Source organism: Lactuca virosa, chromosome 9 (assembly GCF_052849685.1).
Source record: "Lactuca virosa cultivar CGN04683 chromosome 9, Lactuca_virosa_CGN04683_v6, whole genome shotgun sequence".
In the NCBI taxonomy this organism is placed as follows: Eukaryota; Viridiplantae; Streptophyta; class Magnoliopsida; order Asterales; family Asteraceae; genus Lactuca; species Lactuca virosa.
In genome coordinates this window covers 222,566,903-222,583,445 of record NC_136434.1, presented here as the reverse complement: position 1 = coordinate 222,583,445, position 16,543 = coordinate 222,566,903, and the positions used below count along the sequence as shown (strand labels likewise).

Sequence of the window (16,543 nt, the reverse complement as noted above, 5' to 3'; positions counted from 1 at the left end):
AAAAAGTTATGAATTTTTCATTCATGTACTACATGTGGTTGTTATCATAATTCATTCAGCTTTTACAGGTACATGAATGTTTTAAGAATGTTCATTTTTTCTTCTTGTATCCTGTGAATTCAGCTTTGACCAAACACAAACAAGGAATATGCTTTCTTTACCAAAAGGTACTTTATAATATTCCTCTTTATATCCACTCATATGCATATAAATATACTTAAAAAGGTAAACACCAAACAACATTTTCTCCAATTGAAGTTCATGAAATATGAGCAAAAGAAGAGACAAACAAACAAGTTGAAGCAGCATACAGAATGAATCATGATTCACTTCATCAAGTAAAGGCTCAAAGAAGGTGAGTGATTATGAATCACATCAAATGTTTTAGTTTTGTAACACAATTAATCATGAAACAGAAATAAGCCGATATTTTTTCAACAAACATAAACACAATTCTTCAAGTATATTCTTTTAATTGAACAAACTATTGTGTACAAGTACATAGTTTAAACTTTAAATCAAAACAAATTATGTACAAAACAAATCTTTGGGCACACCCAATTTCATAAATCAACAGATGCAACAAATAATTAACTTAATAATAATAATAATAACAATAACGCTACATATATGTATATCTTGATTCAGAAACCTTTCCAGACAGAAAGAATTTCATTAAACACTTCAGCTATGAGTTCTCTGTCTGCAGTTTTTATAAACGCATCAAATTCCTCTAAAATGTCAAATATCTTCCCAAACCTCACAAGATACTGCATGCAGCAAATCTTCAGCTTTTCAAGACGATATAAAGAAGCAATTTGAAGCCTCTCAAGAACATTATTTGTATCAATATCTTCCAATAAGCTTTCATGACATGCTTCCTTTAAATCCACAACATCATACTTATCAGCTGCTCTAAGAAGATCGAGTCTATGAACAAGAAAGTCTTGTTCTTCAATGTTACCATAAATGTAACTCAAAAAAGCTTGGCAAGCTTCAATGGACATGTCAGAGATGTTTATGGCAGACATTTCTTTTTCTTTTAGGTCATGAGAAAACATGCTTTGGAAGACAGGCGACCGGGCAGCCAGTACTGCCCGGTGGGCCCCCATGCTTCCATCTGAAGCATGGATGATGATATCCGTGTGGATACTTTCAGATAACATTTTTCCAAGGGAGGAAATCGCGGTTGATCTTAAATCCTTTTGTGTTAAACCTTCGGTCCAAACAGAGCACGATTCACCACCCTGTTACATTATGTCACAACGAAAAAGTAACTAACTTTTTTTTTTTACAAATTAAAAAAAAATGATATTCACACATGATCTTATTTAAATGGGAGACTAAAAAATAAAAATGTTGGTTGGCAACCGACACTATCTATCTAGATGATGAAGTTATAACTTCTAGTTCACCAACTAAATAATTAATGTTGAATTTTTGTGATATTGTTTGAAATAATTGGTAATTAATTATTAATTAATTATAAATAAGCAGAAGATGAAAATACCGAAGATATTTTAGATGGATGGTTGAATTACGTTTAGAGATGCGGTTTTAAGGTCAAGAAACTCAAGATCGATGATGAATTTGCCTGTAAGTGGAACTTCAAGTGCCCAAACAAAATCGTCGCTAGTTTTAAGCTGTTTATCTCTGATTTCTGCAATCGTAAACGAAAAATTAAAGTAACCCAAATAACCAATAGTACAATTCGATTAAATTCAGCGCAAAATCTACCTGGATGAACCAAAGCTTTACGACCTCCTAAAGAAGAAACCACTCGAATGATGAAGGAAGCTATTGGAGGGGTTTCTTTAGTTAAACCCGATATCTCTGGGTACAATTTAATGTACAAAGTACGATTCTTTTCAATAACCAATCGCCTTCAATTTCATAAAACAAAAAACAAAAAAAAATTTAAGTCATAAACCACAAGAAAAACGATATTTATTGGCACTCTTTTCAAGAAAGTTGAAATAAACGTGTATTTTGTCAAAAACGGTTTACAATAACTGAATTATTAGTTCCTTTTTTAAGAAAAAACAGAGAATATATTATGAATTTTGGGGAAAGAAAGAAAGAAAGAAAGATATATACCAGTTCCATTTACCGATCTTGAAAGGATCGGATTTACGATAAGTACAAGAAGCCAAATTGTCGATACGCCATTGAGCGAGGCGTGACGTGGTATCAACACGATAAGCGTTATCGGTGGTCATCCTAAGAGCCGCCGTGATCTCATGGAAGCAGTCGAAGATTCCGTCCAACAGCAACTCCCCGTGTTTTCCCAGGTTGTCGTCTAAGATTAATAATCTCTCTTCGACTACTCTTCTTCATACACTTATAGTGTTGTGTTCATAAAAACGCGCAATTTCACACTCACTGCGTGTGGCTGTTCTTTCCTTCCATGATTTTCTGAAGAATTATAGAAAATTAGAAATAGAATCAAATTCAAGTTTCTTGGTGTGTTCCGGTTATGTTGGGCACGCAAGAATCTTGAATTTGAGTTTTACGCCATTGAAGGTGAGATTTTGATCTTAGTAAAGTATAATAGTGGAGCCAATGAGAGGAAGGGAGAAAATTGGAGCAATGATTTAGGGGTTGGTGTTGACGATCTTCCCTGGTTCCTTGCATTTTAAACTGTTGTTGAAAGCAAAATAGGGATTTTTTTTTTAGTTTTTAAATGGTTGTACCCTTTTTAGGGGTTTCTTTTTTCCAAACAAGTTAATGTAGAAAATCAGTTAAAATTTTTGTTATTTTTAGGCAAATTTCAGAAAACATAACATACCCTAAATATATTAAAGCCACATAAAATGTACCGGTAAGCTAAAGGTTAATTGCAAAAAAAAAAAAAAAAAAAAAAGGTTTAGATGGTTAGAAAAAATAAGATGTTTTTTTTAAGTCAAAATTAAATGTATGTCTGATTTTCTAATTCTAATATTTGTTTATAATATGTTGTGTTTTTATGATATTTTGTTATTGATTAAGAGAGTTGATAAATTCTTTTGTACGGATTCAAAATCTGTATACACCTGATTCCCAAAACTTAATTTTATTAGGATTGGGTTCGTTTTTGCTTCTCGATATTTAGGACACGTTGCCATTGGGTACCCATTGGTTTTTTTTAATGTAAAGATATTTTTAAGATTTTTTAATAGAACTCTAGATGTTGAATATTATTATAATTATAAGGAATATATAAATTTCTTAGATTTGGGTGGTTGAAGAGAAGAGATCGGGAGTAGATCTGTCGACATTGATTTTTGTTTAGGTCCTTTGGAAGCGAAGTATCTCTCTAAACTCTAATCCACTATTCGAATCTACCAAAGGAAAAAAAGGTTGGTGGGTCATTTGGAGAAATGGAAAAGAGTAAAGGGGAGGTATTTGAATCTTTTCTTATAACAAGAGGAAGGGTGTATGTTTGGATGGATCGGTTAAATCCAAATTGATTTCGGTTTTCAAAATATGGATCAAAATAGTTCAAACTAAATTCAAATCCGATCCGATCCGATCCAATTACAATTCGGTTGGATCGGTTTTATAATTCGGTTTTAAAAAACCATAACATTTTAAAAGGACATAAAATTATAATATGATCTAATTTTACAGAAGAAGCAAAAACAAATTATTACTTGTGATTTAAAATTTATAAACAACCACTAAGAAGACATATTATAGTTTATTATTTAATAGATAAACATCTTTTGAGAGAAAGTACATATTAATGTCTTTTAGTAGATAAAACTTTTTGAACGTAGTTAAAAAATTTATAAAATTAATAAATAATTATAGATATATTGAAAATAAATACATAACAAATTGTTATTCGGTTTTTTTGGACTATTCGGTTCTTCTTTTATAAACCAAAACAAATCCGAAATCCAAAATGATAATTTGGTTTTGTTGAAAACCAATCCAAAAATCTGAATATCCGAACCAAATAGTCCAATCCAAATTGTCCAATTGGACAATTCGGTTTTATCCAAATAGTGAACAACCCTAAACAAAAGTACAAGACTCCCCTTAATCATGGTAGAGTTTTCAATAATTTATTTATAATCAAAATATCTTTTGAACGTTTGAATAACTCATTTTCAAGACATGGTTATAGTCTTTAAATAAGTAATCAATGATTGGGTTAAATTTAACCATCAGTTATTAAAAAAAATATATATTTGATTGTTATGTATGGGCAATTAGCTTTATTATTATTTATATGTTTAATCTCTAATAAATCAATAGATAAAATTAATTAAATCTACAGACTTATGTTTTTTATTTTTTATATACACGAGACCAACCCGTGTAGGTTCATGCTACTTTTTTTTTCCTTCTACTTTCCGATAGAAACAACATCAACCTCCTCCCGTACCTAAGGTGGTGTTGCTAGTTTAATTTGTGGTTTTTAATGCCAAACAAAACTATTACATACGTGTATGGGTATATATGTGTCGTAATAAATGATTGAGATGTTTTATGTATTATTAGGTAATGGCCTTTTGGGTAATGAATGATGGTAGAGTGCAAACAAAGATGTAAGAGTTACTTGTTGAATTAAGTGTAAAGAAAAATGGAATGTGGGGGCAAGTGATGGAATCTTGAGGGTATTAAAGAATTTGCAAGTTGGTTTTGGGTGAATATTTCGCAAATGGACAAGAAAAGAATCCATTTGTGTGGGTCATCCCCCCATCCAACCATCTTGATACCACAAGCAACCTCCATTTCCTTTATTAAAAACAATAAAAAAAATTTGTTTGATAAATTATCGTTCATATTATACAATTATAGAATATAGATTATGTATATAAAACGAGTTTTTTAAAATAAAATGTAAATAAGTATTTTAATTGTTACTCTCTCTCTCTCTCTCTCTCTAGCAATTATCGGAATTCAATGTGTTTGTTCGGATATTAGTTAGAACACTTTTACATGTGTCGAGATCGTAAAGGATGAAAGCTACAATATTTGTACGACATATACCAAATCATCTGACTCATCTTCCATCGTACACACGAAACTTGGAAGATATTTGACGAAAGAGATGAAGTGACAAGTGTAAGCTCCTTTCGATTCCTTTTAGAAGAGGTAAGAATTAACTTGAAATGGACCATCCGATTTTGAAGGCCCAACATGCCACCTGTTACTCCATCATTGCACCATTTCAACTACCTTATTACTGTTATAGCAGCCACAATAGTTCTTGAGTATTTCGCTAAGGTTAGTATTTTTTTTAGTCTTGTAAAAAGTCTACATATCATAAAGGTTGGTTCATTTTTTTTGGCGGAAAATCGTTAGAACAGTTTTTAATTAACGCAATTTCAACACTTTCACTATTTGACCAATCACGTCTCAGTTTATTAACACAACTTCCGTTAGCATACTCATATTTATTGTATAGTTTATTAGTTAGCCCATTACTTTGTTATAAGTATGTATTTACTACTCTCTTTGTACTGGCCCATTGTAATCCTTGTATGTATTTATACATATTCAATAGTACATCTCAATTCATGGGAAAATACGATCATTAACATGGTATCAGATCATTAACATGGTATCAGGTTGTTATCCAACCCTAGCATAGCCGATCCTTCCCTATGTCGTCCGTCTTCCTTATTCTTTCTTCTCCTTCCATATTTTCTGATCTCTCTTCCCTTTTGTTCCTCTCTCGTCAACTATCATGCCACGGGAATCAAGCACTTCCAACACCTCTTCCATTTCCCCTCTCCTGAGGTCACACATCCATGCTTTGAAAGATACAAATTGACATAAAGCCATGAACAAGGAATATAATGCTCTTATTACGAATGATACTTGGGGTACTTGTTCCACGACCACCGGGGGCCAATGTGGTCTGTTCTATGTGGTTGTTTAAACAGAAGTTTAATGCTGATGGATCTCTCTCTAGTTACAAAGCTCGGTTAGTTGCTAACGGGCACAGTCAGTAGCAAGGGATAGATTGTGATGAGACTTTCAGTCTGGTTGTCAAACCGGCCACCATACACACCGTTCTCAGCTTGGCTGTCTCCAGACACTGGCCTACTCACTAGCTTGGTGTGAAGAATGCATTTATTCATGGTTATCTTCACGAAACTGTTTACATGCACTAGCCTCCGGGCTTTGGGGATCCCCAACACCCGGATCATGTATGCCACCTCCAGTGATCCCTCTACGGTCTCAAATAGGCTCCCCGGGCATGGTTTCAGCGGTTTGCTCAACATGTTCTCAACATCGGTTTTCATCACAATTTCACGGATTCATCCTTATTCATTTACCAACATGGAGCATAGAGCCGATACTGCCTATCTCTTACTGTATGTTGATGATATTATTTTGACTGCGTCTTCTGCTGATTTGCTTCAATCCATCATCACTCAACTTCGTAGAGAATTTGCTATGTCTCACCTTGGCCCTCTCAATTATTTTCTTGGGATCTCTGCTACCCGATCTTCTAAGGGTCTCTTTATCTCTCAGAGAAAATATGCATATGAAATCCTTGATCGGGCTCATATGCTCCAGTGCAATCCAACTTGTACGCTTGTGGAGACTTCACACAAGCTAGATGTCACTGGTCCATTGTCGCTGACCCCTCCTCCTATCACAATCTTGTTGGGGCCCTTCAGTATCTCACCTTCATATGCCCGGACATTTCCTTTGTCGTTCAACCAATTTGTATCTTTATGCATGATCCCCGGGAGCCTTATTTGCATTCTCTAAAAAGCATTTTACGTTACATTCGAGGGACTCTTGACCATGGCCTACATATTTACATCTCTCCTGTGTCCGATCTTCGTGCTTACTCTGATGCAGACTGGGGAGGATGCCCCGTTTCGCGCCGATCGGCATCGGGTTACTGTGTATTTTTGTGTGACAATCTCATTTCTTGGTCTTCTAAGCGACAAAGAGTCATTTCTCGGTCCAGTGTCGAAGCAGAATACCATGGCGTTGCTAACGCCGTAGCAGCGACATGTTGGGTTCGTAACTTACTTCGCGAGCTTCGATGTCCGCCTGCCAAAGCTACCATCATCTATTGTGACAACATCAGCTCAGTCTACATGACATCTAACCCAATCCAACACAAACACACCAAACACATAGATATTGACATTCACTTCGTTTGTGATCTTGTTGCTCGTGGTGTTGTTTGTGTCCTTCATGTTCTATCTTCCGCACAATATGCATACATTTTCACGAAAGGTCTCCTGACACAGCTCTTCAATGATTTCAAGACCAATTTGAACATTCGTAATGCTCCTCCCGATCAAATTGTGGGAGGATGATAGTGGAATCATATTTATTGTATAGTTTATTAGTTAACTAATTACTATGTTATACGTATGTATTGGACTTCTTTGTATTTGTCACACCCCCAAACCGGAACGGCGGAAACGTCCGGGGGTGGATGACTTCATGTTAAGTATCACAACACATGCATCATAGTAATCAAAGTAACAACAACCATCATATTGATAATATAATATTTACATTGTGTTCAAAACATTACTTGAATAACACTAAAAGTACAACAAAAGTTAAGACGTAAAGCTCCGTCTTCGCAACACCCGAGAGGTACATGTCTACTAATGTTCCTGAGAATACAAGTGGTTTGAAAAAGTGTCAACATTAACGTTGGTGAGTTCATAAGTATTTTTGTTATAGGAAGTATACTCTTTGTTCTTTGGAAAAGTTCGTTGGTTCCTACAGAAAATCCTATATGTTTTCTTTAGTAGAATGGTAACCAAAATAGTTCCTTTTACAATCACTTAGTTTATACTAACTATATATAACCTAATATCGAACAAACAATTGAATGTGTGAATCTGCCTTAAGCCCACAACCAAACAAGGAACAGGAAGTAATGCGGAAGTCACACATTCCACTGCCTATCAGATATTATTTATATATAATTTTGATGTATAAACTAAAGAATTATAGAATTAACCATTAACGGTACTTTATGTTATACTAGTTTGATAATAAGTATTAAACCTTTTGTAAATAAGTTCCTAGTTCCATTTACTCTATTGTAAAGCATTGTTTTCAGTAATAATTGTTATTGTTGTCCAGAAAGTTCTATCGAAAACTGTTTACCCTTAAAATAATGATGCATAGAAAATCCTATATTTTCTATAAAACTGATTTGTAGTCTTAATCGTTCAAAAATCGAAAAGCACAAGTATAATTAATATACTTACTTTAATGATATCTAGTTTTGTTGATAAGTTAAACTGGTTGAAGACTTGTTTGCCCTGAAAACCTGATGCGACGATACTACCCTCCTATAATCGCTTAATATATACGAGTTGTATATAACCGAGATCGAATAGACAATTGAATGGGTGGATCTGCCCTAAGCGCACAACTAAACAAGGAACAGGAAATGGGGCGGAAGTCACACATTCCACTATCTACCGGATTTCAGTTTTATCTAACCTTATTGTATATACCGAGTAATCATATAGTTAATATCCCTTGGGAAAGTTTAGGAAAAGTATATTACTACGTAAATATATCGTTGTTTTCTCCTTGTGAGTTTTATGACCATACTGATTGATATAACGTGAATCGGACATCGATATCGTTTATGACGTTTGTCACCCGCAAACCTGCCGGTCTAACTGTAGCTAACAGTTGAGGTGAGGGGTTGTCGGTCTCATATAGATCTATACATAAACTCACGCTCTCCCTCCAGGAGATTCTGGTTCATAAGGGTAGACTTACTCTGGTACTTAGATAAGTACACGAAGACGTGTCTCACAAACTAGATCAACGACTTTACAAGTAATAATGCGAAAACCTTTTTATAAATAACAAGTAATTTTGTATAAAGGTCCCTTTTGTTCCATAAACTATACCTATTATAGTATATAAGTTTATTTCCATGTTTTAACCTGGACTTTGTAAAATAGTTCCTATGATCCATAAACTATACCTATTATAGTTTATAAGTTTATTTCCATGTTTTAACCTGGACTTTGTAAAATAGTTCCTATGATCCATAAACTATACCTATTATAGTTTATAAGTTTATTTCCATGTTTTAACAAGTTTCAGGTTTAAATACATATTGATGGTAAGAAAAACATAATAAGTCAATTATATTTTAAAACACAAAATTTCTTGTATTTACTTGTATTCTCCCCCCCCCCCCCCCCGCGCCGCCGCCGCCGCCGCCGTAGAAACATTGAAAAAGCTTGGAAAAATATGTGAGTATGAACTCACCGTATTTGAGGGATTCGATAAAAGGTTCGATATAGGATGATATTCCACAAGTTAGATCTCGAGACAAAAACGAGTCCTAAAGCATTTCACGTAATATATATACATATAATTAGTGAATATAATGATATGTATGCTAAGGAAACACACTAATTGGTAAGATTTACTTACGCAAAGAAGTGTTAGAAGCAAAGTGGAAGGATGCAAGGGGGTTTACGGTTGATGTTCTTGAGTTTACGGTTGGTGTTCTTGATGAATGAAGGAGATTCAAGGGTTTACGGTGGGGTGTTCTTGATGAAATAAAGAACACTTGGTGATTTATGCAAAATCCTATGAAGATTCAAAGGAATTAGATGATAGTTGAGAGAGAAAAGAGTGTTCACGGTTGAAGTTCTTGAGAGAGAATGGGTAGTTTTCGGCTGGATGTGAAGAAATGAGAGAAAATTTCGGACTTCTTTAATATATAGGTGAGGGTTCTGCTGTAAACACAGCCCGAGGTGATAAGCCTTCCAGAAACCGCCTCACAGTTTGCGGTCCGAAGGTTTGCGGCCGAAAGCCGTTAGAGTCCAAGGAGTGAATCCGAGGTTCACGGTTGCGAACCTCGTTTGTGGCCGTGAACTCTGTTTTCGGCCCGAGGGTTTACCGCTCAAGCGAAGGTTTGCGGCTTGTATGTATTTATACGTATGTAGTAATACATCTAAACTCATGAGAAAATACAGTGATTAACAACTTCCAGCTATATTACTACTTTGTTCGTGTTCTTCTATTTGGTGTAAATTTGATATTTGCTTCGGTATAAATTTTGATTCATTTCATTGAGGAAATGTTAGGCGATTGTGTTTCAAAAAGCTGACATACTTGATGTTAGCCATCAGTCTTCCGATATATTGACCCATGCATGAGCCAAAGTCATATCTTCTGTTGTGCTTCAAGGTACAATCGATGAACCAGGTTGAGTGTGTTTTTTGAATGACGGTGGTGATATAAAAACTAGCAAAAAGCTAGAAAGAACCTATTACAACAACAAAGTAGCAAGAGTCGGGTTATGAAGCCACGAACTCCAGACAATCTTGGCTTTACTACACCTATTGGAAATCCAAAAATAAGCCCTATCTATGACATTATCAAGAATAAGAGATTTCCTAGAAGAAACCGTTGCAAAGAGAATAGAATTCCGAAAGTTTCAAAGGCACCGAAAAGAAGTGAAAACCACAGCTTCAAAAGCTTTTCGCTGATCTCCCCTCAAAGAAACAGTGTTCGGCCACGAGAGTAAGGAGTGAACGGAAATGATGTCTAGAAGAGGAACATCCCACCAAATATATATATACGTATCCAAAGAACGATGAGGTCACTGCAACCCGCGAAAAGATGATATATGGTCTCAACAATAGTGTGGCAGATAAGGCACATAATCAACTCAACTTCAATACCTCTATAAAAAAGCCTCTCTCTAGTGGGAAAGTTCTGTAGATCCAACCTCCAAATGAAAATATTGAGTTTAATTGGAACCCAATTATTCCATCTAGTATCCATACCTCCCGGTAAAATCAAAACATTGTCAAGAAAAGACTGAGCAGAAGAAACAATGAAAGTATCAGAAACATCATAGAGCCAAAGCCAGTCTATCTGGTCTAGCCTCTAGTTGAAGAGTCTGCATCAAATCCATGAAGTCATCCCACTGAGTCTGCTCAATACCACCCCTTGGCAAGCGTGTAAAAATATCCGAGCTCCACTCTAATAAAACTCGATCTCTGACAGAGACCTATGTATAATTAAGATCCTATGGAAAGTGATAGCGAGAGGGATATCAACCCTTCAACGTCCCGCCAAAAAGAGGTAGAAGACCCATCTCCCACCCGAATAGGAAAAAGGGCTTGAAAGTCAAGCCCTCGGTCACGAAGATGAGAAAGCATCAGAATAATACTATTCCAAGGGTCAGTCCAAGATCTCTAGGGAGTCAAGGAAGAACAACACCCATCAGCACTATAAAGAGCTTTAACAACCCACACCCATAACATATCTGGATGATTAAAGAATCTCCAGCACCACCGAAAAGCATCTCCCTATTAAAAGAAAAAGGCTACCCACACCTAAACCACCATTGGATTTGGAGGCCAAGAATCTGTCCCAATTAACGTAATGCATGCGTCTCTCGTCTAAATCAGCACCCCAAAAGAACCTAGCCCTCAGGGATTCCAAGGATCTAAGAACTATGATTGGGGTAGGAAAAACCGACATCAAGTAGCTACCTAAGGAGCCCAGAACTGACTTAATCAAGGTAAGTCGACCACCAAAAGAGAAGCATTTGGCTTTCCAACCCGCCAATCTATTCCAAAATCTATCAAGAATGGGAGACCAAGCATTCACCCGAGACATATTTTGACCTACCGGCACACCAATGTGGGAAAAGGGAGAGAATCTGAAGCACATCCCATGCTCTCTGCAACAGCAGCCATCTGGGGGAGAGGAACCTTAACTCCAAACAATTTTCTTTTGTGTAAATTGATTTTAAGACCCGATTCCAAGAAAAACAATGAAGAATATAGACAATACGATAAGCAACCTTGTGATTCTAGGGAGAGAGCAGGACAACATCATCATAATGAAGTCATTTCAGAAAGACTCCAAACAATTTGCTTTTTAGTGTTTGAAGAAGACATTTTGAAAGAGGTATACTATTTTTCATCAACATTTTAGAAAGCTTCCAGAACTTCTCCTTTACTTACAAATATTTGAAGTGTTATATTATTTGGCTGATTTGCCTTCAGGGTAAAAGCAAGTGGGGGAGATGTTTAATTGAAGCCCATGGTTAGGAGTGCCTTGGATATAACGTGTTTTAAAAACAGGGTATTAAATTGCTTGGATCAATGAGAGTTGTGAAACTGAAACATCCAAAAATTATGACCCAAAAATTTCATTTTTGATTTAAGTAACAACAGTATTCCAAAACATTGTTCATACATCCCGGTCGAATAAATATGTCAAACATCATAAAAATCAGAGTATTTCCCATATACAGAATCCATATGGTGTGTGTGACGCAGTCAACCCGAGCTCTTCCCCTTGGAACCGGAAGTACCTGAAACATAAACTGAAAACCGTAAGCACAAAGCTTAGTGAGTTCCCTAAGATACCGCATACCAAACATATCATATAATGGGCCCCGCCCACACTCGCATAACGGGCCCCACCCAATGAGATACGGGCCTCGCCCACACTTGCATAACGGGCCCCACCCAATGAGATACAGGCCCCGCACACACTCGCATAACGGGCCCAGCCGAATAACGTACATATACAAGCATATACAAGTATCACACAGACAACAAGTATATCGACATAAACGATCATGGGTAGGTCTTGGTGCCTTAGACGCACTAAACCCAGTGAGGAAACTCACCTCGAAAAGCTGAATGAAACGAATGATCCCTGACTGCTGGTTCTACAGCTCCCTGAGCTATCAATTGCCAAATAAAAACTAATTAACATTTGGGATTTACATCATAACCAAAAATCCCTACTTGGGGTAAAAAGACCATTTTACCCCTAACCTATCTTGGTCGAAGAATGAAGCCCATAACCACAATCCAATGGGCCCGAAAGCTAAACAATCCATCAAGGGCCATATATGGCCTAACTTCCAATTGGGCCAAATCCCTTCACGTGTGCCTTAGCCCAAGGCCCAATAATATTCCTGTCCCAAAACTCCCAAAATCAGATGACCTAACTAAACCCTAACCTTCTAAGCCCAAAACGAAGCCCAACGCTAAAGCCCAACATCGAATGGCCACCTAACTGAGTACGCGGGGCCTACTCAGCTTGTACGCTAAATGTACTGGCTTGAGGGCTTGTACGCTGCACGTACAGGGTTGTACGCCCAACATACTCAACCAAATCAGCCACCTTCTACTTTAAGCACTTAACTCGTTAAGACTTCACCCCAAAGTGCAGATCTAACCTCCTTAAGCTGAAATATCACGTAAAGTTGCTAACTTTACGTCCATGCGTGACCATAAGAAAAAGGACTTAATGAGTGCATGAGGCCCCTAAAATCCATAAAGTTGGCACCTTTATGCCAAAGGAGCCCATGTAGACCTTATATATAAAAGAATAAGCCTTTGGGACGTCCTAATCCCAACATCCATCCAAACCATGGCTAAAAACATAACTATTTAACCCAAAAAGAGATCTAAGCATCTAGCAACCAAGATAAGAACTTGATACCTCAAACTTCTTGCAAAATGGGTAGTGGTTCTGGATCCAAAACTTTCTTCTCCAAGCTTAGCAACTTCAAGATCTTCTAACTCCTCCACAATGAACAAAATGAACACTAAGCTCTCTTCAAAGGCTCAAATGCTTGACAGTGGAGGCTACAAATCGTTTTAGGGTTTTGGAGGCTTTGGGTGCTGGTAAAGAGGCCAGCCCCAGAAGATAAGGATGCTTAAATAGGGTGCAACACCCCCCACTTAGGGTTTCATTAAAGTCTACGTAAGCCCAGCTTACGCGGCCTAAGTCCCGTCTCGCCACCAACCCAGTACGCTAAGCGTATAAAGTGGTACGCCCCGCGTACTGGATTCTCAACCAGTACACTAAGCATACCAAGTGGTACGCTCCACGTACTACTTCTGGGACCAAAATGCAATTATTGGATACTCAAGGGTTATAAGGCACATACCAAGGCACAAGTGTTACAATTATCCCCCACTTGGATCAGACTTCATCCTCGAAGTCTGCTGCCCCGAACAAATCTGGATAGTGCTCCCTCATCTCCTCCTCGGTCTCCTAAGTCCACTCTGATCCCTTGCGGTGCTGCCAATGCACCTTCACCAGCTCGAATACCTTGTTCCTTAAGGTCTTCGTTCTTCGATCCAAAATCACCACCGATCTCTCAATATAATTCAGGCGGTCATCCACCTGAATATCCTCCAATGGAACCACTGCGGAATCATCCACTAAACACTTCTGCAGCTGAGAGACCTGAAATGTGCTATGAATCTGACTGAGCTTGGTTGGAAGATCAAGACGATATGCAACCCGGACCACCCGAGCCAAAACCCTGAAGGGACCAATATACATGGGGCCCAGCTTGCCCCGCTTCGTGAACCAGATGACACCTTTACAAGGTGACACCTTCAGGAGAACCATATCTCCCACCCCTACGGCAAAAAATAGCAGGCCGAACTTCTAACAGCCCGCCTGTGACAACCCGAAAATTTTATTCTAATAAAATTCAACTTTGATCAATCAAAAGTCAAACTTATTTCCATTATTATCTTAATATAGTTAGGGTAATAAATTTATAGGCCGAACTTCTAACAACCCTCCTTCATGCGAGGTTCACGACCGCAAACATGGGCCGCAAACCCACGGACCGTGAACACCTTCGGGCCGCATACGAGGTTCACGACCGAGAACCTCCGGTCTTATCCCTTCGGTGTGGTTTTCAACCAATGTGTCCCATCAAATTTGGACCCTATTTAAGAGCTGAATCTTGAACTTCACCTCACTTCTTCATCTCCAGTCGTGAACCCCTCCTTCTCTCTCTAGATCTTCAACCACAAAAGACCATTCTCTTTCAACTAGCATCCACTTTCCTTGGAATCTTCTTAGGATATTGTTAGGATCTTCAAGTGTTCATCATTCATCAAGCTTGTTGGGCCGTAAACACAAGAACACCAAGTGTTCTTGGGCCGTGAACACCCAGCTGGCCGTGAACCCTCTTGCAGTCTTCAAACTTTGCTTCTAACACCCTTATTTGTAAGTTAAACTTGCAGATTAGTTCATTTTCCAATTATCCTTATGAGTATATTCATTAATAAGTATACATACATATATATATATATATATATATATATATATATATATATATATATATATATATATATATATATATATATTGTATGAATCGTGTTTAGGACTCGTTTTGTTAGCAAGACTTCACTTGTGGAGCTAACGTCCTATACCAAATCTTCAATCGAATCCCCAACATAAGGTGAGTTCATACCCCTATAATCTACCTTTTTAAATAGTTTTAAATGCTTTTTAGGGGGGGGGGGGGAATACAAGTTGAACACAATTTATTTGTGTTAATATCTATATGTGTAAGCAACCAAACAAAAGGTTTGCTTATTGTTATTAATATTGTGTTAATATTTACCTGTGATATCAATCACACAAAAGGTTTTCTTATGCTTTTAAATATTGTGTTAACAATAAAAGATTACCAAATACTTCCAAAATGACTTAAAGTCATGTAAACTCTTTAAAGTCATGTAAACTCTGTTAAACACTATTAAACTCTTTTAAAATGTTTTGTAAACTCTTTAAGCTTATATTTGTCAAAATCATGTTTATATATGTATAAGTATATAAATAAGACTTAAAGGGCTTAGGACTAATGAATTGCCTTATTTCCTTTTCCTTGTTTGGATGTGGGCCTAAGGTGAAGTTATTTGTCCGAAGGTCGTTTCCTTATTAATTATATATGTTATATATATAGGAATATAAAAGGTTGCTTAAATCAAATTTGTTACCTTTGTATCACGTTGAACAAAGGGGTATATTCATGAGAGATCATGCTAACCAGATAGAACATATAAATTATAATAGGTATAATTTATGAAACAAACGAGAACTCTATTTTTACTAGATAAGTATACCAGGTTTAAACTACTTTGATAAGAAAAGGATATAACTTTATCTTTACTTAAAACCAGATAAACCAAAAATGTGAGATACTATTTATTGGCATAACAATATTCTTGTTGTGTTACGTTTTGTAACCAGAGTCTCCTGGAGGGAGAGCGTGAGTTTGTGTATAAATCTATACGGGATTGACCATCCCACACCTTGCTGCTAGCTACAATGGGATCTGCAGGTATACGGGTGACAAATGTCATATCATTTTCGACACCTGAAGAACGTCGTGTTTTATACTAGTCAATCAAGCATGGTTATAACCTAATCACATTTTAACCCTAATTAACCAGCTTAGTAATAGGGTAGTTATTACACCAGTAGTGTATTTTTTTTAGAAATACTACTGCATCAACCATTTTCCATAATCAAAACAAAAAACATTCTTCTTATAATTTTATGGTGAGTTAAAATTATGTTATCCTCTGTTATGAGTACAATAACACTTAAACGGAACGATTTTATGGTATTAAAACTACTTTTCAGTTGTAAAGCAGAAAGTATAGGATTTTCTAGAACTCATTCTATCATTTACCTAAAACAAAAACAACCATAGATGAAACTAATACTTATGAACTCACCAACTTAAATGTTGATACTCTCTTTCAAAATAACTTGTATTCTCAGG

The 16,543-nt window shown here is 36.7% G+C and overlaps 1 protein-coding gene across 1 annotated transcript; it reads right to left on the bottom strand.

The window, feature by feature from the left end:
* Positions 1–452: 452 nt before the first annotated feature.
* LOC145137421 (BTB/POZ domain-containing protein At1g55760-like) lies at positions 453–2,632 on the bottom strand. Its single transcript, XM_079071550.1, has 4 exons — positions 2,098–2,632; positions 1,738–1,883; positions 1,542–1,660; positions 453–1,247 (listed from the first exon to the last, which is right to left on the bottom strand). The coding sequence occupies exons 1-4, from the start codon at positions 2,217–2,219 to the stop codon at positions 645–647; spliced, it is 990 nt and encodes a 329-aa protein (XP_078927676.1). The 5' UTR covers positions 2,220–2,632; the 3' UTR covers positions 453–644.
* Positions 2,633–16,543: the final 13,911 nt, after the last annotated feature.

Coding starts and splice junctions, on each gene's coding strand:
- LOC145137421 (XM_079071550.1), bottom strand. CDS start 2,219: ATGACCACCGATAACGCTTATCGTGTTGATACCACGTCACGCCTCGCT. Junction 1,661..1,737: donor TAAAGCTTTGGTTCATCCAG/GTAGATTTTGCG, acceptor TTACGATTGCAG/AAATCAGAGATAAACAGCTT. Junction 1,248..1,541: donor TTAAAACCGCATCTCTAAAC/GTAATTCAACCA, acceptor ATAATGTAACAG/GGTGGTGAATCGTGCTCTGT.